The following is a 20695-nucleotide window of genomic DNA, read 5'->3' as shown; positions in this document are numbered from 1 at the left end:
TGAAGCCAGGAGTGTTTTGACTTCATTCCCAGAGCTGCAGATGTGACTCTGTGGGGTTTGGGGACTCTAATCTATTCCAAGTGGCTGGAGCAAAGGCACCAGCAGCAGACATCAGGGAAGAAGCATGTTCCCCTACAGGTGCCACAGACCACCATGTCCTTCAGGATGACTTTGAACTCAGTGCCCAGCACATAGACTTCAAGTTGTGAGGTGCAGTTGGCCGTGCTGGGCTCTTCTCCAAGGGTGCCACCTGACTTGTCTGGCACCATCTCAGGCAGCTCTGTGGCCCCTGCCTCTGCGGGGTGGAGGGCTGCTGGGCCCATCACAGCTGAAGGAAACCCAACAGGCCCTTCCCAGTTCACACTTGTCAGAACTGGCTAGCTGTCATCAGCCAGGCCTTGGCCCTTCACCCCTCCTCTGGCCCATCTCACCCTGATCCTGACACTCACTGTTATACGCAGAGTCCAGAGCTGCGCCCAGGCCTCTGACTCCAGAGATTTTTCCACAGCAATGATACCTCTCTTCATTTCTTCAAGAGCCTGTGGAGCATTTAGAGGAGGGCTGGAGAGGAGTTGCATCCCCGGAGGCCTACCTACAACCCAGTGCCAGCCCAGTGCTGTGAGAGCCCTGCAGGGGATAGCAGATGGTTTGAAAGCCAGGGCACTGGCCCTGGCTTTGGCCCCTCCTTTGCTGGGGACCCCTACTGTGTTGGCCCCATGGTCGGGGCTCTGTGCACAGTGTCCCTCCTTTTTCTCCTCCCACATTCAGAGAAGGGAACATTGCAGCTCTGGGCACTGAACCAGCAGAAGACTGGACTCCTCCCAGAGGACCAATTCGGACTTAGAGCCCCACCCCCACCCCCAGTGCCTCGGGCCTTTCCCAGAAGAGGCAAGGTACAGGCTGCTTGTACTCACCATGCTGGGCATGGTCACCAGAATGAGGAAAATTTTTTGCCAAAAGCAGAGACAGCTGTGACAAAGAAAGAGGAGAGAGCCATCAGGAAATTGGGCCAGACCCCTCCCAGTCAGGGCCACTTGGCATAGTGAAGGCAAGCTCAGCCCAAGGGGCAGAGATTGCCCGGAGAACAACTGGGCATCAGCAGGTGGGCCCTCTGGCTGGCCTCTGCCTGGGTGACTGAGTCTGGAATCATCTCACAGACCCAGGCTGTACCAGAGCAGCCACCCACCACAGACCAGTTGCAGGCAGTGCATACCTTCCGTCAGTTTGCCAGCTTGCTCGGCTGCCCCGCCAGGGAGGATCTTGGAGAACACGCTTTCCCCATCGGCACCTGGCTGGCCGGCGGGAGCCCCTGGGGTTCCTCCAGGCCTGGCTCCAGCCTTCACACCTAGGAGAAAAGAAATCACCATAATGAGCTATGCACGGCCTGGCTCTTTAGGGTCTAAGAGGGCAAGTACCCACGAGAGAATCTGAACACAGGTACCCTATAAGGTGGGAAGGTGAGAAGGAGGCTAGGGAAATAAGAAGGTAAGAACAGGAAGACAAGGGGTGGGAGGAGGCAGAAAAAAGGAGGTTGAGGAAGGGAAAGAAGAAGAAAGGGAAAAAAAGGCAGAGAAGAGGAGGAAAGGGGAAGGAAGGAGGGAGCAAGAAGCCATGGTCCCCACCCTGTGCTCACCAGTGCCTTCCTGCTTCTCTGCCCAAAGCTGCTTGGGCCCTAAAGCCCCTGTGCTGGTGACCTCATTGGCTTATTCTAACCCCAGGCTTGTTTTCTGCTGGGGAGGTCTACAGCCCCTGGGGCACCTTCTCAGGGATTAGTGAGGGCATGCAGTGTGGGGGAGCTCAGGGCACAGGTGGTATAGAGAGAGAACAGCCTGGGTGCTCTGGGCCACAGCCAAGGGTGTCAAAGGATAGGCTCACCTGCAGGTCCAGGTCCTGGTGTTGGCTGGGCCTGAGGAGCCCTCCCCTGTTGCGGTGCTTTGGCTGTCCCTTTAGAGCCATTTGTCTGTTCTGCCCGTGGCTGCAACACAGAACCTATAGCTAAGATTCTGCCCATGCCCAGCCTGGAACCAAGGGGATGTCCAAGCTTCATTCATAGCATCTTCCCTGGTTACAACCCATGCATGGGAGCTCTGCTTACCGGTCCTGCTGGTTGAGGACCTGTGGCTGTGCTGGGGCCTGGCTGAGGCTTCCCTGCAGGCTGGCTGGCAGCAGGGGCTGAGCCCCGGGTGGTTGGCTGGCTCTGTTGCTGCAGCCGAGCCTGTGTCAGAGCCTGCTGTGGGGGCTGCAGCCCAAGACCTTGCTGCTGCTGCTGCTGCTGCTGCTGCTGCTGCTGCTGTGTCTGTGGCTGGCGTGATGCTGCCCCAGAGGGTATTTGCCTGGATGATGGTGACTGTGACTGCTGTGGTCCTGGAGCTGCCTGCCGACCTTGCAGCTGCGGCTGTGCCTGGGGTTCTGCCTTTGACTGCAGTGCAGCGGGCCCGGAGTGGGCTTGCCGGGAGCCCTTCTTGCTGTCAGAGGCATGATGGTATGCGGATGAAGCACGGGATGGCTGTGAGTACTCAGCAGAGCTGGGATACCCAGGCTGACCCTTCTTCGGCATAGCTGGAGCAGAGCTGGGCTGAGAGTGGGGCCGGGCCTCATGGCGACCCAGGTCCCGAGCGTGTGGTTTGGCAGCACGCCGTCCCGGCTCCTCACCAGTGTGGCGGCCTGAGTGCCGCCCGTGGTCACCATGCCGGTGTTCCTTGGCTGAGGCATGGCGGCCTGGGCCACCCTCATCGTGAGGCCACAGGCCCTCCTCAGGGGGTTCATCGTAGTCATGGTAGCTGTGCCTGGCAGGGCCTCGCTTCTGGGAGGAGGAGGAAACTGCATGGCCCCCGTGGTGCCTGAACCGGTCAGAGCGGGCATCCCGGGGCTTATCAAACCAGTCCGTCTCCTCCTGGCCCAGGTGATACGCTTCAGAGACCAAAAACAGAATACCATCAACCCCTGGGCTAGCCGCAGGGGCAGGCCTAGCTGAAGCCATGCAAAGAAACCAAGAGAGTGGGTGCCACAGCCACAAGCAGATCAGCAGGCCCCCAGCCCACCCTCCCGCAACCAGGGACCAGGGCACAGATGGAGCAGGCAAGGGCAGCCTGCCTGCAGCAGGGCCCACCAGATGAGGCGCCAGACCAGACCCTGCTGGGACATCTTAGGGCCCAGGGCCCCACAGGTAGGCAGGCCCCCCAGCTGCTGAGTATCCGCAGAAATCACCCCTGGCTGCCATTACCTTCGCTGTCGGAAACCACGCAATGGGAATCATCCAGGATGTAGCCCTCCTCACGCTTATATGCGTGGGCCCGAGGTCCGTCCTTGACATGTTCCTGGACATCAGGCATGGAGTGGCTGGAGCAGAACTGTGGGCAGGCATCCCCGCCGGGAGGGAGGGGCCCTCCGGCAGGGCGAGGCCTCCCCAAAGGACTGACGGGGCTCTCCTCTTCAGAGGTCTGGCTCCGCATGGGGGGTCGTACCCGGCTGTGGGCCATACTTAGGGATGAGGGCTTGGGGCCCGCTTTTTGAAGTCGCTCCACAGCCTCCCGTTCCCTTTCGTACCCCTTGCCCCGGCCACTGAAGTCGTGGCTGGACAGCTTCTCCCCACTGTATGCAGAAGGTGCCCGGGACCGGCTGCTCCCGCCATAAATGCGGTCGTCCTCCTCCACTGCGTCCCGGCTGGACATCCCATAGTATCTTTGCTGCTCATACACGTTCTTCTTGAGCCCATAGGTGATTTCATCCTGGAACTTCCTGCCCCGAGAGACCAGGCTGCTGCTGACTGCAGGTGGGGGGTAGGACGCCAGGTCTGACTCTACGTCCTTGGCCTCTTCAATAGGCGAGAACTTGGATATCTTTTGCTCCATGCCCTGCTTCCGGTGCTTGCTGCGCTTTGAGGAGATGGCAGCTGGACCCAGGCTCTTGGAGGGATGCCTGGGCCCCATGGGCCCTGGACCATACTTCTCTACTCGAGCCCCATGCCTGTAGTCACTGTCACCATAGTAGTGGGTACTGGCTGGTCGACCATTGCTCTCCATGCTCCGGAGGTGGCCACCCTTCCCGCGGGGATCGTATGAGTCCTCCTCAGATTCCTCTTCTCCTCTGGCATAGCAGCAGGGCAGTGTGGGCCCGTCAAGGACACCTGGTTCTCCAGGCTCCTTCCCTGGACGCCCACTGCTGCCTGGCCCCAGGGACTCCAGCCGCTGGCTATCAGGAGCAGTAGAGGTGCTGTCCTTGGTCAGTTCACTGATGTCATCAATCATTACGTAGTTTCGAGGAACGTTCTGCTCCAGACTGGTATAGTGTGAGTCAGAGGGGTAGGTGGGGGCTGGGCTCTGGCTCACACTGCCACGGTCACCAGCCCGGGGCACCTCAGGGACCTTGCCCTGCTCATAGCCGCTGCTCACTGCTGGGCCACTGTAGCTGGTTTCAGATGGGGCTGAAGACATGGCCACAACGGGGCTGGCGATCACCTCATAGTTGGTGGGCACCTTCTGCTCCAAGTCGGCTAGCGATGTCTGGCGTGGCTTCTGCAGTGGGGCACGGCTATCAGCGGGGACTGGAAAAAGGGTGCTCTGTGTGGTTGGCATGGGTGTTTGGCCTGCATAGTGGCCTGTGGGACGGAAAGCCTGCTGGTTTGGCAGGCCAGGCTCAGCTGGGTAACTGGCGCCAGGAGGAAAGGCAGGAGCTGGGTACGTGCTGGGGCCAGGGTAGGTGGGGGCCTGGTGGGCTGGGAATCCGTTCTGAGTTGGCCCACCACTGCCTGCAGAATACTGTGGGGCCGGAGGCTGGAAGCGGGGCTGCTGGAAGGCAGTGGGACCAGAGGGGGTGGCAGGAGCAGCGGCAGTGGCAGGGAAGTCCACAAACTGGCCAGCGGGAGTGGTGCAGCCCTGGAGCCGCAGCTGGTTGAGCTCACTGTCCGATAGGTAGTCACGATGCTCACCAAGACCACGCAAGGGTGGGTAGTCACGGCCACCCCGGTCTTTGGCCAAAGACTCTTTGCGTTGTGTGATACCCAACTCCAGGTACTTGAGCTTGGCGTCAATCTCCTTCTCCTCCTCATCCAGCTCTGCCTGCTTCTTGCGCAGCTTGGTGGACTCATGCTCCACCAGCCGCAGGTCCCGGTCCAGCTCCCGTAGCAGGCTGGCCTTGGTAGCAGGGACAGCGGTGGGCCCCGTCAGCCCTCGCTGCAGCAGGCTGGCTGCATACAGCTGTGGGGAGGCCTGGCCAGCCAGGGGAAGGTGAGCCTCCTCTGGAGGGGGGCTGGGCAGTGTCCGCTTCACCTTGCGGACCAGGCTGTTGGGTGGCAACGCCGACACCTGAGACAGAGGGAAGGGTGGGCAGCACTGAGACCCAAGGTGTGGTGACTTGATGGGGTGTGGGGTGGCAGAACCCAGGCCTGGGCTGGGGAAGGAGCTGGGTTCCATCTTGCTAGTGCCCTGATTTACCAGGCAGCCTGGAGGCCTACCCTGCCCTCCCATAGGCCTTGGTTTCTTTGCCATAGAGGGAAGATCTGTGATTATTTTACAGCCCTACTCTTTCCCAGAGCTTTGGGAAGCAGGAGGGTAGGGGCAGATTCCTTTCATGCCAATGTCCTGTACTGACCCAGCACATGGCTTTGAGAACCCCTGCACATCTCCAATGGGCCTGCCACCCTCTGCCTCACATTGAGGTAAGAAGAGTACAGCTGTGGCTCTGGGTTTGGGGCCTGGCAGCTGACAGGGGTTGAGATCAGTGGAGTATGAACAGGAGGCGTGGAGTGGAGAGGGTCCTGGGCCCGCCAGGCTCCCTAGAGGATCATGGGAAGGGACACATGTAGATTGTATGCCAATCGTGGCAGGCTCTGAGTCATTCTGCATCCTGCCCTAGTCCTCTCTAAAGTGGAAGGCTTCTCAGCTGCCTGCACACCCTCTTCCTCTAGTGCCCTGCACCGCCCTCTGCCAAACCCTCTGGGCTGTGCTCTTGGCCTGGTCCCCAGCTCCCTCCATGTCCCTCGGTCAACCTGCTGTTCTCTGGAGCCACCAGTGCACCCGTAAGTCCTATCCAGCCCTACCTCCAGCAGCATGGCTTCCTGGTCAAGGTTCCCTAACAGTGCCTACCATGGGGTCCTCCTTGCCTACGCTAGACACTCTGCATTGCCTGAAGGTCCACATTGCCTGGCAGTTCACTCTGCCTTCTCCCTTTTTCTCTCGCTCCTAGCCTTCCCAGAATGCCCCATGCCCCTGGGTTTCATGGACCACCCAAATTCCAATATATACTGGGAAGTGACTCCTATAGGATTCTTACTTTTTACCTTGCCAAGTAACTACCTAAAAACCTCCCACCTACATCCACCATATGTCATAATAAAAATTATAGTGTGCCCTCAAAATTTCAGGGTGGGCCTTTTATGGAATAAATTTAGCCTTTTGAACCCCTCACTCTGTTGTCTCTTTTCTTATTTTGGCCACGCATCATGAGTGCCTATCATGGCCTGGTCTCACATGGCCAGCCCATGGGACCTCTGTGCCTGCAGCCAGGACCACCCTGCCTCTCTGACCTGCCCTCCCTGCCAGCCTAGAGTCCTGATCCCACCCACACCCCTATATGGCCTGCATACACCAAGACTTCACTACCCAAGATTATCACCTCCACAAACCCCATTCTAAGGCTCCACTTTTCTCGTCTCTGTGTCACACCCTGAAAATGGGCAAATCTACCTCACGATGCCTCTGGCTCCTGCCTCCTCTGCCAGGTCTCTTCCTTCAGCCCACCCTCCCACATTCTGCCCAGGAAACTTTCCAAAACATCTGCTTTGTCCCATCTCACATGCCTAAAACCTCCAGAGGCTTCCAGGGTCTTTAGGAAAAGCCCATCCTCCTCAGCCTGGCACTCAGTTGTTGGCATTAGGCCCTCACAACCCTCTATTCTCACTTTGGCTGCAGCCCACAGCCAAGCCACTTCTCACAGTCCCCATCCATCACTGGCAAATAAAGCCACAACCAAGGGTAAGCTTATGCTTCTGAATCCCCTATCTAGGGGAGCAGACAGATGTGTAAACAGATTTACCGAGGGCCAGGTAGGGGCAGGGAACACCCTGGGGCAGAGAGCACACTGCAGCCCGCTGGGATGGGCCTCTAGTGCTAGGCCATAGAGGTGTGGGCTTCCTGTGTGGCAATGGAAACCAGGCCAGGACTGAGAGGACGGGAGCAGCCGCGTCAGGTTCATGTGACTGATTTTCTTAGGAAACACCCATAGATGAAGTTTGGAGTGGAAAGGGTCCAGACTAGAAGTGAGAGCTGAAGAGGCCTAAAGGGGGAGGTAGCAGGGGCTGGACCAGGTATGGGTGGTGAAGGGACAGTGCTGGGAGGAGGCTGAAGCTTCTAGTAGGGTATGTGGCTGGAAGGCTGTGGGGGCCCATGTGTGTGTCTGTATCTGCCAGGCTGTCTGCCGGGCTGCAGGCTCTATCAGATGTGCACCAGGGAGCATCTGCTCATTGACTCTTTCCCCTGGGCCTCTGGGGCCAGAGATGCCTCTACTCCCACCCCAGAAGAAGCCCCTCCCTGTGGGGGCCCCTCGGGCTAGGCAGAGACCCCTGTCCCACCCTGGAACAGCCCCTGTTCCCATACCTGGCTACCCAGTCCCCCCTGGTGCTGGTAGAGGGAGAATCTCTCTTTGGCAGACTCTTCGGCGGTGGGGCTGAGGGGCTTAGGGTCAGACAGGGACCGCTGCAGGGTCTTCATGGGGCGAGGCAGCGTCTGCTGGCGGAGAGCGCTGTCAGCCGTGAAGTGCTTCTGGGGACTCACGTGAGCTTTGTTCAGCCTCTCACTGGAAGCAAAGGAGGTGTCCAGGAGCCGGTGAGGGGACAGGGGTGAGACTGGTGAGTAGAGGACCTGAGGGGACTTGGGAGGCTGGCGGCTCACAAGCTGTGAGAGAGACTCCGGAGGCAGGTGGGCCTGGTACCCAATCTCCAGGGGATCTGGCTTCTTTTTTTCAAATCTTCCCAGAGGCCCTGGGGTGATGATCTGGATGCCAGGCAGGTAGGGGCTGATGGCAGTTGGCCCTACAAGCTGCGGCCCGGCTACACCCTGGGCCTGCCCATCTGGCTCTGTCTGGCAGGCCAGGCTCTCCCCACGCCCAGTCTTCTCTGGCGCCGATATGTACCTGACGATCTCCACCTTGGGATCGGTGGCAGCTGTGATGTGGATGGCTGGAGAGACCCTGGGCAGCTGGTCAGGCTCCGTCTGCACGGAGCAGTCACTGATGGTCTGGATGCCCACGCTGCTCATGGCCCTCACAGTGGCAGCAGCACTGGATGATGAGGCAGTGGCATCGTGCTTGCTGTCAGAGCCTGAGTCTGAGTGGCGGGGAAGACGAGACCTGCGGCGGCGCACTGGCTGCTCCCACTCAGCACTGTCTTCGTCGTCCGTCTGCACGCTGCAGTCAGCACTCCGCCGTGCCCGGCGTCGCCGACTCAAGAGGTAGCGGCTCTCCCCATCCTCATCGTCTGTCTGCACACTGCTGTCGGCAATCCTCCTGACCACACAGGGCTCAGTCCCAGACTCTGGCTCACAGGCATCCCGCAGGCGTGGCATGGAGTGCCGCTTCTTGATGCCACTACGGCTGGCCTCCCACTGCTCCTCCGTTTGCAGTGACATGTCTGAGGCAGAGCTGGGGAGACCCCGGTGCAGCACAGGCTCACGAGGCTGCCCAAGTCCTTCAGGCCCTGCCATGGCAATGAAGGCTGCATGTGTAAGGGGGGGCCAATACTGGCCATTCTGGGCCAACTCAGCAGCCGCTAGGGGAGGCCCTCGGCCAGGTGCCTCACAGGCTGCAGGAAAGGGAGCCTTCTGCCGCTGCTTCTGCTCCTCTAGCTGCTGCTGCAGCTGCTGCTGCAGCTGCTGGATCTGCTCCAGCTGCAGACGCTGCTGTGCTAGCTGTTCCCGCTGCAGTGCAAATTGAGCCTGGCGTTCCTCTTGCTGCTGCTGCAGCACATGGTGCTTGATGGTCTGCAGCTCCTGCAACTCCCGCTGCACCAGCAGCTGCTCCTCCTCACGGTGCCTCTGCAGCTCCACACGTTCCCGCTCTAGCTCCTCTTGCAGCCGAAGTTGTCGCAGCTTCTCCAACTCCACCCGCTCCCGCTCTAGCTGGAGCAGCTGCTCCTGTTGCTTCCGCTGCCTCTCCTCCTGTGATGCTTCCTCTTTCTCGAACCCTGGCCGGCTGAGGGCCCCACTGCCACCCCCAGGAGCAGCATCTGCTGGTGGCTTCTGGCCAGCTAGTGGGGCAGGAGCTGGGGCTCCTGCAGCCTCCTTGATGGCAGCAGGGGTGGTTGTGGGAAGAGGCTCTTCCCGTGCAGCCCCTACTGGCATCTCTGGCCTTGAAGGGCCCCCAGCCCCAGGGGCCTTGGCAGCAGCAGGTTTCCCCAGATAGACAGGCCCTTCTGCAGGTGGAACACTGGAAGCAATGGGAAATCTACTTGGTGCAGGATAGCGGTACAGCCCTGTGGGTCCAAGAGGTACCCGGGGGGCAATCATGGGCACACGTGTCAGACTGGTGAGTGGCACGGCTGTGATTCCACCAGATGCGTAAGGCCTGTACATGCCACCACGCACCATGGGCCGCAGGACTGAGGCAGGCTGGGTGGTGATGGGCAGTGTTGCAGCAATTGGGGTATTGATAGTCGAGTAGATCATGCCATCAGCTGCACGTACAGTGGCTGTGGATGGCAGCAGCTGTCTGACTGCTGTTCCTTGGCCTGCTGCAGGCCCATACTGGGCCAAGTTCCCAGGACTTGGGTGGCCCTCTGGAAAGGTGGGGTTACCAAGGAGTCCAGGTCTGAGGGGAACCAGACTCTGTGGAGCACTGAGCCCGGGCCCGTGCTGGGGCTGGTACTGCACAAGGTCAGGGCCACCACCACCACTGCCATGCCGCCCACCATACTGGTCCATGGAGTTGAGGGCAGCGCACATGCGACTGATTTCACGGGCTGTGGTGGCACTGTACTGGGCCAGGCTGGCCTCCTGGAAGCCAACTGCATCTCCCCGTGGGCCGTACCTGTGGTCTGAGTAGATGTTCGACACTGAGCTATAGCGCCGCATGGGAAGCGGGTGAGCCAAAAGGTCTGTAGGATGACGCAGGTCCGTGACTGAGCCATACTGCAAGCCCTGCCCTAGGTAGCGTCCATCCGCAAAGCCCAGGCTGTAGGAGTGCTTCAGTGAGCTGAGGTCCATAGCCGAGTCTCGTCCAGGACCCTGGAAGAGCTGCCCGATCCTCTGGGCATGGTAGTTGAGGCCAGCCTCAGCCAAATTGGTGTCAGACATGGAGGAGTACAGCCTACCAGGCAGGCCTTGTGGGTAGGGCCTCTGCTCCTCATGGGGCCCAGGCCCCACCACCCCCTGTGCCCGGTAGGTTGGGGGCTCAGGAGGCTCAGGGTCCCGGGGACCATAGAAGGGGCCGCTACTTTGGCCAGGTGGGGCAGCATCTGCCATGCTCTTCTCAGGCACACTGGGGGCCGGGTGGAAGGTGCCAGTGCAGCTGCTGCCAAAGGGGAGCTTGTAGACCATGTCACAGCATGCCAGCTGGCTCTCAGGCCTCATCCCGGTAAGGTCCAGGGCACCCGCAGGCTCCTCTGGGAGCAGTGTGGTCACAGTGCCTGCTGTGCCCTCTCCCATCTGCACCACCACTGTGTGTGGCTTCCTGGCACCTGGCAGAGCATGTGACCGCAGCTCTGCAGGGGTGGCCCGGTGGGGCTCGGCACCTGGCTCTGGCACTGGGCCTGGCTTGAGGCCAACGCTCTGGGCGGTGCCCATCTGAGTGATCAAAACGTCTCTTCTGGCCAGAGGAGCTACTTGGTTGGGTAGGTTATATCTGGCAAACTTGGCCTCCCTGGGTCTTCCCCGGGGCCCAGTTCGGTATGGGGCTGTCTGGACAGCCTGCTCTACTTGTTTGACCTGGGCCAGGCACACAGGGCTACCCCCACCCTGGCCAAAGTCAAGGCGGCTCTGGTAGGGGTCTCCATAGACCACAGGCTGCTTTTGTTGAGCCATGAGCACAGACGAGGCCATGGTGATGCTCACGGTGGTGGCAGTAGCAAGGAAGGTATGCTCCTGGGCATTGAGGTTGATAACCAAGGGCTGCACGGTGGTCGACTGCCGTCCTGGGATTGGATCCAGGGCAAGACCATACTTCCTCGCTTCCACAGCAAGAGAGGTGAGGTCCATGCCCTGGTCAGTGAGGATGATGGGAGTGGGCTTGACAGCTGTACGGAGGTCTACCACTGCAGTGCCAGGGGTCCTGGGGCCTGGCTCAACCCTAGACGTCCCAGGGACAGAGGAGATCCGGCACAGGGAGATGTTCTCAGCAGGGAGGGCACCCCAGCCATATAGTGCCAGGGGCCCATCTGCACCAGCACTGGGCACCCGTGGAAAGCCAGGTGGCCCAGGTGGCTCTGGGGGCAGCTGAGACACACTCGGAGGTGTTGTCTGGCTGTAGCCATGGGTGGTGGGCTGGGTTTCAGTAGGTGAGCAGAGCGGGGAGGTGGAGGCACTGGCATGTACCATCCTGGTCTGGCTGGAGGCGTCAGATGCCAGCGTGATGACCATAAAGGGAGCCTCTTGAGAGGACTCCTGCCACACCAGGCGAGGCGTGCTGGGTCGATGTGGTGTTTGTGTACCCTGGGCTACCATAGGTGATGGAGTGGGGGCACCAGCGCTCCGTGGCATGTCTGAGGCAGGGGCTGGACTTGGCGTCTGTGTAGAGAACTCTGCTGTGGCCCTTGGGCCCATCTTGCCAGGGGAGAATGTGGGACTCTCTGAGGGGGAAGACGGGGAGAGAGGTGGGCTGGAGCTTGCAAAGTAGGAATATGCCCGGGAAGGCTGAGGAGTGCCACCCTCACCGTCACTCGCACTCAAGGGCTTCTCTCTAGCAGCTCGTCCAGCTGCAGCAAGGCCACTGGGGGCCTGGGGTAGATCCTCAGTTTGGGACCCATAGTTTGCAGTGGTTGGGCTGTGTCCATAGCTGTGGGCTGTGGAAGATGGTGAAGGACTACGCTCGGAGCCTGCTGGGGAGGCTGGAGTCATATATCCTCGTGGCAGCCCAGCTGGACAAGGAGCCACAGCTGTGGTGGCTGGGGTCCCAGGGCCCTGGGAAAAGGGCATGCCTATCTCCTTGGAGGCTGAGCTGGGGGAGGCAGGAGAGCTGTGCAGCTTGAGGGGGTCCTGAGTCTCCTTTGCAAAATGCTGAGTGACACGGACATCGGGAATAACTCGGCCCCCGCTGCTGTCTGAGGAGGTGGGGGTAGAGAAGGACACAGGGGCAGCGAGCTGGGTGGGACTGGTACCAGGGGTAAGGGGGCCACCATTTTGCTTCATTGGGTCCATGTATGCACTCTCAGCATTTAGAAACTGCTTCTCCTTCTTTTTGTCCTCAGCAAAAGCCAGGTCTCGTGAGGAGGCCTGCCTCATGCGGACTATGCTCTGTGATGTCTGAAGGATTTCTTCGTACACGGCTGCTCCCAGGCTGGCTGGCGTGCCCTCTGCGGCAGGCTGAGCAGCCTGGCCATACTCACGGTCTGTAGTGTCTTGATATTCGAAGGAGCCCAGGCCCCGGGGGCCTGTGGGCTGAGAGGGGCCGCCATGGGGTCCCCGGGCCCCTGCTTCCTGGCCTTGCTGCCTCTGGAGCAGCTCAGCTTTGCGCATCATCTCCTCATAAGCCTCCTCAGCACTCTTGAGCGGCCGTCCGGAACTGGGAGTGGTGGAGCTGCCGGAGGGTGTCTCGGTTGGTGAGTAGAGGGACATGAAGGTGGGCAGGTTGTACTCACTGCCTGACTTGTAAAGCCGGCTAGGGCCACCATCCAAGGCCTCAGCCTCAGAGTCAAGGGAGGGTGAGGGTGAGTACTCAGAGCAGGAGGAGCGGTGTAGCTCCTCCATCTCGGCCGCCTGCCTCAGCTCCTCCGTGGGGGAGGCATCCTCGATGGGTGACAAGTTACTGGGTGGTGTCTTGGAGCGCTCTCGCCTCCGCTGGGCCCGCAGTTCTTCCTTGTCCCGCCGGGTCTTGCGGGCTGTGCTGCGGATGCGCTGCTGCTCCACCTCCCGCATCTTCTCTTGCTCACGAAGCAGCTCCTCTTCCTCCCGCAGCTCCTCCTCCTCCGAGGAGTCCTCGATGGTGGGTAGCAGGGGCCCGTGGGAGCGGTGCCGGGCCTTGCGCTGCTGCTTCGCTTCTTCTAGACGCTGCCTGCGGCTGGGGCTGCTGTCACTGTCCTCCTCTAGGGAGGACAGAGAGGTGGGAGAGGTGCCCGAGGTGTAGCTGGGTGTGGAGGCAGGCAATGTAGAGGAGTGCTCACCACGGGAGCGGTCCTCAGGGGAGCCCGTTAGGCTCTCCATCTCCAGCTCAGGCTCCCGGTCCAGACTGGCGTCTGGGCCTTGGCCCAGGTCCAACTCATGACCATAACTTCCCGTGCTGTTGAGCTCAATGGTCTTGAAGCGACGGAGCCCACCCTGCAGGGTCCCACTGCCATCGGTAGCCTCTGCTGAGCCTCCCTCAGGGAGCAGCTCCTCATAGCCCGTGGTGGCATTGTGGGGCAGGCGCCTCTTGGGCAGTGCTGCTGGTTCTTGGCTAGGCTCAGGCCTGGGTCTGGGGCCACCTTTCTGGGTGCCATGTTTGGCCAGGCCACGCCCGGAGGTGGCAGTGTCATCCTCCTCCAGGTTGTCTTCCTCGGCGCTCATCTCCAGAATCTGCCGTCGCATGAACTCCTCATCAGTCAGTTCTGCTGCCCGGGCTGGGGGCTGGGGTGGAAGAGGGGACAGGCCACCCTCACTGCTGTCCTCCACATAGTCGTGCCTCAATTGGCTGCCAAAGTCGTCTGAGGACTCGGCAGTGTCCTGCTGCTCTCTCCGGCGCCTCCACTCAGCAGAGTCTTCGTCTTCCTCCAGGATATCCTCCAGCTCCTCATCAGAGTCAAAGGCCTCAGGCGTGATGGACAAGGAGTGGGGCCGCTGCTTCTGCTCCTCGCCAGTACCGCTGGAGAGTGGCTTGCTCCGCTCACTTGGGGCCAGGCCCTGGGCCTGCAGCAAAGGCCGCATGCTGCTCCCCACCTTGTGGATCTCGGAGGGGCTGGGTGGATGTGGCCCTGTCACCCCTGCACTGTCCAGCTGTTCCACCTCCTGCTGCACGACTCCTGTGATCTCACTCTGGGAGCTAGAGATGCCGTCAGAGGAATAGCCTGTGTCACTGAGGCTCTGTGGGCTCCGAGACGCATCCTGAGAGTAAGGCTTGCCCACCAGGTCCTGCAGCAGGGTGAAAAGCAGACACTGACTCCCCATGGCAAAGCTTGTGGTGGGAACCCAACCCTCCCTGTCAATCCCAGGACCCTGGGGAAGAGTCTGTCCATTTCCCAAGGGTTTAGGGCCCGCCACCCACCCTATCTCCTTCTGGCCTTGAATAACCTGAAGGTTCCATGGCAAGCCCAAACCAGCCCTTGGTCTTCAAAGAGAAACTTTACTAGATCAAAGGGTATCAAAACCCAGCAAAGCATCTGACAAGGTGCCAGACACAGCACCAGTGTAAAACTCACAGTCTCCAAGTGTGCCAGAACCTCATCTAGACTTTCCTTCTACTGTGTCCCTTCCCTCCTGTGTGGCCCCAAGGCACCTGTCCTGAGCCTACAGCCTCAGCCACCCAGGGAGGCAAGCCTTTCCATAGACTGTCCTGTCTGAAAGCTAGGGTCTCTGGGAAGTGAATGGGACTGACCTCCACCTCCCCACCCTTGGGGGCTTCTGGAACAGCCTTGACGACAGGGGTGGCAGGTTCAGCCCTCCTCACCCCACTCTTTACTTTAGGAGTCGCAGGGGTTGGGGTAGTCTCTGGAGGTGGCTTCGGCATGGGCTCAGCTTTAGTGGGGACTCTGGTCTTCTTTTCCTGGACACTGCTTGGGGTCTTGCTGGGTTCAGAAGCCCTGAGGGGCTTGGCCTGGGGGCTGGCCTTGGTGGATAGAGGGCTGGCCTTGGCAGGCAGGGGGCCTGAAGGCTGGCCCAGCCCCTGTGGCCCTTTCTGCTTCAGAGGGGATGTTCCAGATGCACGGTGAGGGGCCCCTACAGGGGGCTGCTGTGAGGTGGGCGGCGGCAGGGGGGTCGGCTCTCCTAGGCTGCCCTCCAGTAGCCGCTTGGTTTGGCAGTTCAGACAGAGCCACTCTGTTTTCTGCAAGGAAATGGGAGAGGGGGTTGATGAAAATTAAAAACACACTGAAGTCCTCAAATAATATTTCCATAACTATTTCTGTAACCTTAGGGAGGAGAGAATTTTCAAAGCATAACACCAAAGACATAAGGAGAAAAAGACTGACCAATTTACTGCCCCCAAATAACAAATTCCCCTATCCTTAAGATGAACATACACAAAGTCAGAATGCAAGTAACAACCCCAAAGAAGAGTACTTTCCTTAACCCACAGAGAACTTTTCACCCGGCCAGAAAAGGGAGAGAACTGTGGGGGATGGGAGGGCCTAGCCCTAAGCACAGGGGAAGCTGAGGTCTCAGTCTGAGGGAGCAAACGGCTCCTAGTGGGCTGGTATGGAGTCCAGCAGCTGAGAACCCTTGTGGAAGAGGAGTGGCATCCAAGCATGGAGCACTTCCTGGAGGCACTATGCTTCCCCTGCCTCCCAGCTCTCAGGTCTGACTCCATCCTTCCCCACACTCTTTCCCAGGTAAGGGCTATGCTAGATAGGGTGCAGACTCCTGGGGCCAGGGGAGGCTGTCTGGGAGTAACCCTGCTTGGTGGAGGACAGAGGGGCTGAGCAGTCCTCCCTGCTCAAATCCCCAGCCCAAGTCACCTTGTCTAAGGCCAGCAGAGACCCTCAGGTAGAGGCCTCCTCCTGCCCCCAGGGCTCTGGACTGTTCCTCTGATGGGGACTATGTGTGGTGGCCCTTGTGTCAGGGGCCCTGCTCCTTCCAGAGCTGGACTGGGATCAAATTCTCAACCATCAGTCCACCACTCTCAGGATCCTCTACTGTTTCAGGCCCAGTGCTGGGGGCTAAAGACAGCCATGACTCAGCAGACAGACAGGCACTGGCATGCAGCCTTTCTGGAGCCCACAACCCCAAACAGGTCATTTACAAGTATGACACAGGTATCAATGGTGAAGCCCCCAGAACACAAGAAGCGAAGTCCATGTCTCCCAGCCCCAGCTGCTTTGTACAGGCGTAGGGTTTGGGCATCTCTGAGGCCTAAATGGGTGATTCCTGCAGCAGGTCTGAGGCTGACAGGGGCATGTCTCCCAGTAGCCTCCTCCAGAGTCAGGGCTCCTCCTTGGCAGGATTTGAAGTCCTTCCCTGGCCCACATGGGATGGAGAATGAGAGTTACAGTGGAGCCCAGAGCAGGGTCCCAAAGACACCTGTGCCTGTTCTTACTCTGTGGCGCAGAGCCTTAGTGCTCCCTCCGTCCTGCAGGGAACTCACTCATCCCAGGTGCCTGGACATACAGGCTCCCACCAGCAACTCTGCCACTGAGATGGACCATAAGAACCACAAGGTCACAGAGCCAGAGGACTGGAAAAGGAGGTGACCTTTGGCCCTTGCCACCCCCAGGAAGGCTGACAACCTCAGTACCCTCACTTCACATGCTGCCTCTGGCAGCTTTGGAAGCCTGGTACCCCCAGGGTGCCTGCCCTTATCCTGGCATCCTAGGGCCACCATGGCAGATAACATGTCAATGATTCTGCCCTGGTTTGCTGTCCACAGAGAACTACACTCCACTTCTCTGCTCTGGGCTTCAGCAGAGGCTAGGCTGGGCAGGTGGCAGGGCCTTGGTGTGTGTTGAGGGACAGGCCTGCACCCCAGGCTGGTTACTCAGGGTCGAGACTGCTTCTCTCCCACTGGAGCTTCTGCTCTTCCCCGAGGCCCAACCTCATGCACAAGTCCCAGGCAGAGGAATGGGGCAGTGGCCCAGCTGTGGAGGGGGACCCTTTAGATGCCCTACATACATATACTCACTCTGTTCTCTGCACAGCCCAGCCCTAACACCACTACTGACTCCCTTGAACCTTATCTGATGCTCAATGTGTCTCCACACAAAACCCCACAAGGCATTAAGTGCTGGCCACTGGCCAGGCCCTGGGCTCACTTGGCCTGGCAGGGTGCACCCCCAGAGGTGCCTGGGGAAAATACAGATAGGTTGAGACCGAGCCCCAGATGAACAGGACATGGGAGAGCACAGAGCCTGATCCAGGAACCCTAGCTCACATGCCCCCAGCATCACCTGTGTACACAATGGAAATTCCCCCACGTCAGAAAGGACTGTGAGATGGTAAAATGACCCTGGAGAGATGGCAGGGCTATAGGCAGAGATCAAGAGAGAGAGCTCTGGAAATGATCAAACAGCCCCTTCCCCAGCCCTATGGTCAGCATGATGGGTTTAGGATCTAGGCCCAGTGGGCTGGCCCAAGGCAATGCTGCCCTAACTCCACTTTGGAGCCCTGTGCACACCCATCCCATGTTAGGCCTCTCAAAGTTTGGATATCTGCCCTGGCCCACCTTGGTGGCCTGGCAAACTCCTAACCCCATCTCTGGCCTGCAAACCCCACACAGAAGCAACAGTCTAAATGAAGCAAGTCACCTTGGAAGCGTAGTCTGGATGGAGGAGGCAGACCTAATGCTAAGTGCTCTGACCAAATGCTGGAGAGGCCAGCTTGCCTGAGCCCAGAGGCCCAGCTCTCAGCAGAGATGTTACCTGTGGTCACATGCTCCCTGGGGCTTTGCTCCTTCATACATTTATTCACGGAGACAGCCAGGTTGCAGGTTGCCTGGCAGGCCCTCTTGCTCCTGGCTCTGCTATAGTAGGCAGTGAGGAAGGGAGAGCAGGCAGGAAGAGGCGTGTGAAGTAAGGGCTAAAAATAAACATTGACCTGGCTGCTGGAGGCCCTTCACAAGCCCTCTGGGAGTGGGGAAGAAGGGTATAGGGCACTGGGGCTGGTAGGAGTAGAGCCAGGGGAGACCTGGCCCAGGCCCAAGTCTTCTGGGGAATGAGAATCGGGTGGAAGGCAGGCCATGTAGAATCTCTGTGCCTGGGGGCTGGGACACAGTTGCTGGAGTCCCAATTCCTTTATTCATTCTATTCTCATTTTCTCCAACCCCAACATACCCCTACCTCCATCCCAATCGTTCATTCCCTTATTCTTCCGCTCGTTTCCATTCCGCAATTTCAGTGTTCATTCCTCATTCAGCCATCCATTCATTGCACAGCCCTCTCGTACTCTGCCTCACTTAGCCCATGCCAGCCCCAGTCCTTGGGAAAGTGCTGCCTGCTTACCCCTTCGCCTGGCCTCTTCGACAAAAGGGCAGAGGATGGATAATGGGGTGGCTCTGATGACTACTTCTGCCTCACTCCCTCTGTCCAGTTCCTTTCTAGGGCAGGAAGATACAAATTCCCCAAGGACAATCATCAACTAACAGTGGGAGAGGCAGGTGTGTATGCACTCAGTGGTTCAGAGGCAGATGGCACTCAGTGGTTCAGGGTATCACTATTTAGGGTAAAGAAGGGGAAATGGGATGACTGAGTTAGTGGGGTGCCCTCTAGGCACGTGAGAGCTGCTGCCTTCTGGGACCACTGGCCATTGTGCCTTGTGAGCCAGGACAGATCCTGCACTGTCTGCCATCGTCTGAATGAACCTACATTCCACGTAATCTCTTCATGTGTGGAGCTGGCCTGCATGCCAGTATGGTTATGGTGACACCGTTCCAGTCAATGCCCTATGGCCAGCTGCCTGGCCCTAAACACCCTCAGCCCTGCTGCCAGACCAGGGGGCTGTGAATGAGAACTCCAGAGAAAAGGATGCCCAGGGGTCATCTTGGAGGACACTGGACCACAGGGATGGCCATCACTGGTGCTGCTATTCCTCTCCTGACTCTGCGACCCTGAGCCTCCCTGTTGCTGGACATGCCTAAGCTCCTTCTTTCTGGGCCTCTTCCTCCCATAAAATAAACCCACCATGGTGTCCCCAGTGTGTATCCTTGTAGCTGGGCTGTAACCCTCTCACCCCCCAGCACCAAATGTGTTCGTTCCCTGTGGGGCATCCCTCATACCAAAAGCTTACACCAGCCACAGGGTCCATCCACACCCAGATAGGGGCTCATGGGGACGCTTCCTTTCTCACACAGAGACCCTCTTTTAGGATACTCCTGTTCCAAAATCCTGGCTTAAGGGCTGACTGTGTCAGGCCTTGCATAAGCATCTGAGGTACAGCATCTCACCTGGTTCTCACGGAAACCTAAAAGGGAGTCTTGTGGTCCCTATTCTACATGGGAGGCAACAGGACCTCTGGCCTGATGCCCCTGCTGCAACCCCTGCCCCAATGAGCAAGCCCAGCCCCATGTATCACAGGTGCAAGGGACTTTGCCCAGGGAGGCCCGACTTCTCAAGGGCACAGCTGGAATTTTGGCAATGATGATATAATAAGAGACTGGTAATGTTACTGTCACAATTCCAATTCAACTAATTTCTTCACAAACTCTATTTTGAACTGAACGTCAATTAAAAATTAAGCCAGAGAGTACTATTATCCTTCCAAAAGATAAATAGGTAAAAAAACTGGAATCAACAACTGTTAATTATGAAATGACTCACTAAATAGCACTATGGTTATTTTTTTTTCAGAGGAAATTTCAAAAGGAAAAAGGATCCAATTCTACTCTCTCCTCTATTGTGTGCTCTGAACTCCCAATCTAGAAAGAAGAAAGATTTTTACAGCTCAGAAATGTTCAGGAAAATTTCCAACCTATGGGGAAAATTCCCAACCCACTGTCCCAGATGGTTGACTGTGGCCTCAGGTGGAGTCCCAGGAGGTCTAACAGGGCTGTGGGAGCTATAAGTGGGGCTCCACGGGTCTGTCCCTTCTTTGTGCACAAACACACAGCACAGTCGTTCTTGAGCAGGCAAGGTCCAGAGAGAGACAGCCATGGCAGACCCACCCTTAGGACCTGGAGAAGGACCTGCTGGCCTTACCACCACACTCCCAAGGCAGGGTAAGTGTCTCTGGCAAGTGCTGAGAAATCGGAAACCTCTAACCAAGAACACACAAAGTAGGTCGCAGGGAAGCACAAAATTGCTCAGGATGCCAAGTGGCCATTGACTGAGGTGAGATCCAAGACAGACCACAGCCTGGTTAGGGGCCTCAGTGAAGAAAAGCAATGCTGAAGGGATGGGGAACATATCAGCACCAGCCCCTCGCAAGACCCAAGGCAGGTGAAGCTGCACAGAGGTTTTGGTCATTGTGTGGGTAAGGGAGGATAAGGACGGAAGGACTAAGGCTGTGAGCATGGGTGGGAGAGAGGCCAGATTCTTGTGACAGTGGGGAGGCAGAGCTGGCAGGGCTTGGTCCATGGAGCAGGTGCAGAGGTTAAAGAGGAGGAGGTGAGGATGACCCCGGGCTGCTGGCTTGCATCTCTGGTGGTGGATGGTGGTACAGTCTCTATGGTGGGAATCATGGGAGAGGCATTATGGCCACCTATCCACACCTTCCCCAGAATAGCTGCAGGCCCTCTGGGGACAGCAGCATTGACAGGGAGAGCTATGAGAAAGGAGTTAGAGAGACTTCATCACCCCTGACTGCTGTCAGGAGCAGCCTGAGCTGGGGATGAGGTAGGACCAGGACTAGGACCAGGACATCCCCCAGCTTTCTTTCAGGCCCATGGGACCCATCAGACCCTGTGGAGATGAGAGTGGTCCTGGCTAAGGAGGGGGCAG

At 58.6% G+C, this 20695-nt stretch overlaps 1 protein-coding gene across 3 annotated transcripts in view; it reads right to left on the bottom strand.

Moving 5' to 3' along the window:
- Window positions 1-20695, bottom strand: part of BSN (bassoon presynaptic cytomatrix protein) — a 117083-nt gene that overhangs the window by 5768 nt on the left and 90620 nt on the right. For 2 of the 3 annotated variants that reach the window (XM_031009298.3, XM_031009299.3), the window contains exons 4-11: window positions 14710-15156; window positions 7593-14246; window positions 3224-5303; window positions 2096-2910; window positions 1876-1975; window positions 1214-1345; window positions 915-969; window positions 450-539 (exon numbers count right to left, since the gene is read on the bottom strand). In XM_031009298.3, coding sequence (XP_030865158.3) covers window positions 929-969; window positions 1214-1345; window positions 1876-1975; window positions 2096-2910; window positions 3224-5303; window positions 7593-14246; window positions 14710-15156 — 10269 coding nt within the window. In that variant the 3' untranslated portion in view covers window positions 450-539; window positions 915-928. The remainder of the gene's footprint in view (window positions 1-449; window positions 540-914; window positions 970-1213; window positions 1346-1875; window positions 1976-2095; window positions 2911-3223; window positions 5304-7592; window positions 14247-14709; window positions 15157-20695) is intronic. The other variant, XM_055382440.2, reaches the window with a different exon arrangement.

Source organism: Gorilla gorilla, chromosome 2 (genome assembly GCF_029281585.2).
Source record: "Gorilla gorilla gorilla isolate KB3781 chromosome 2, NHGRI_mGorGor1-v2.1_pri, whole genome shotgun sequence".
NCBI lineage: Eukaryota > Metazoa > Chordata > Mammalia > Primates > Hominidae > Gorilla > Gorilla gorilla.
This window is presented reverse-complemented; position numbering and strand designations above follow the sequence as displayed.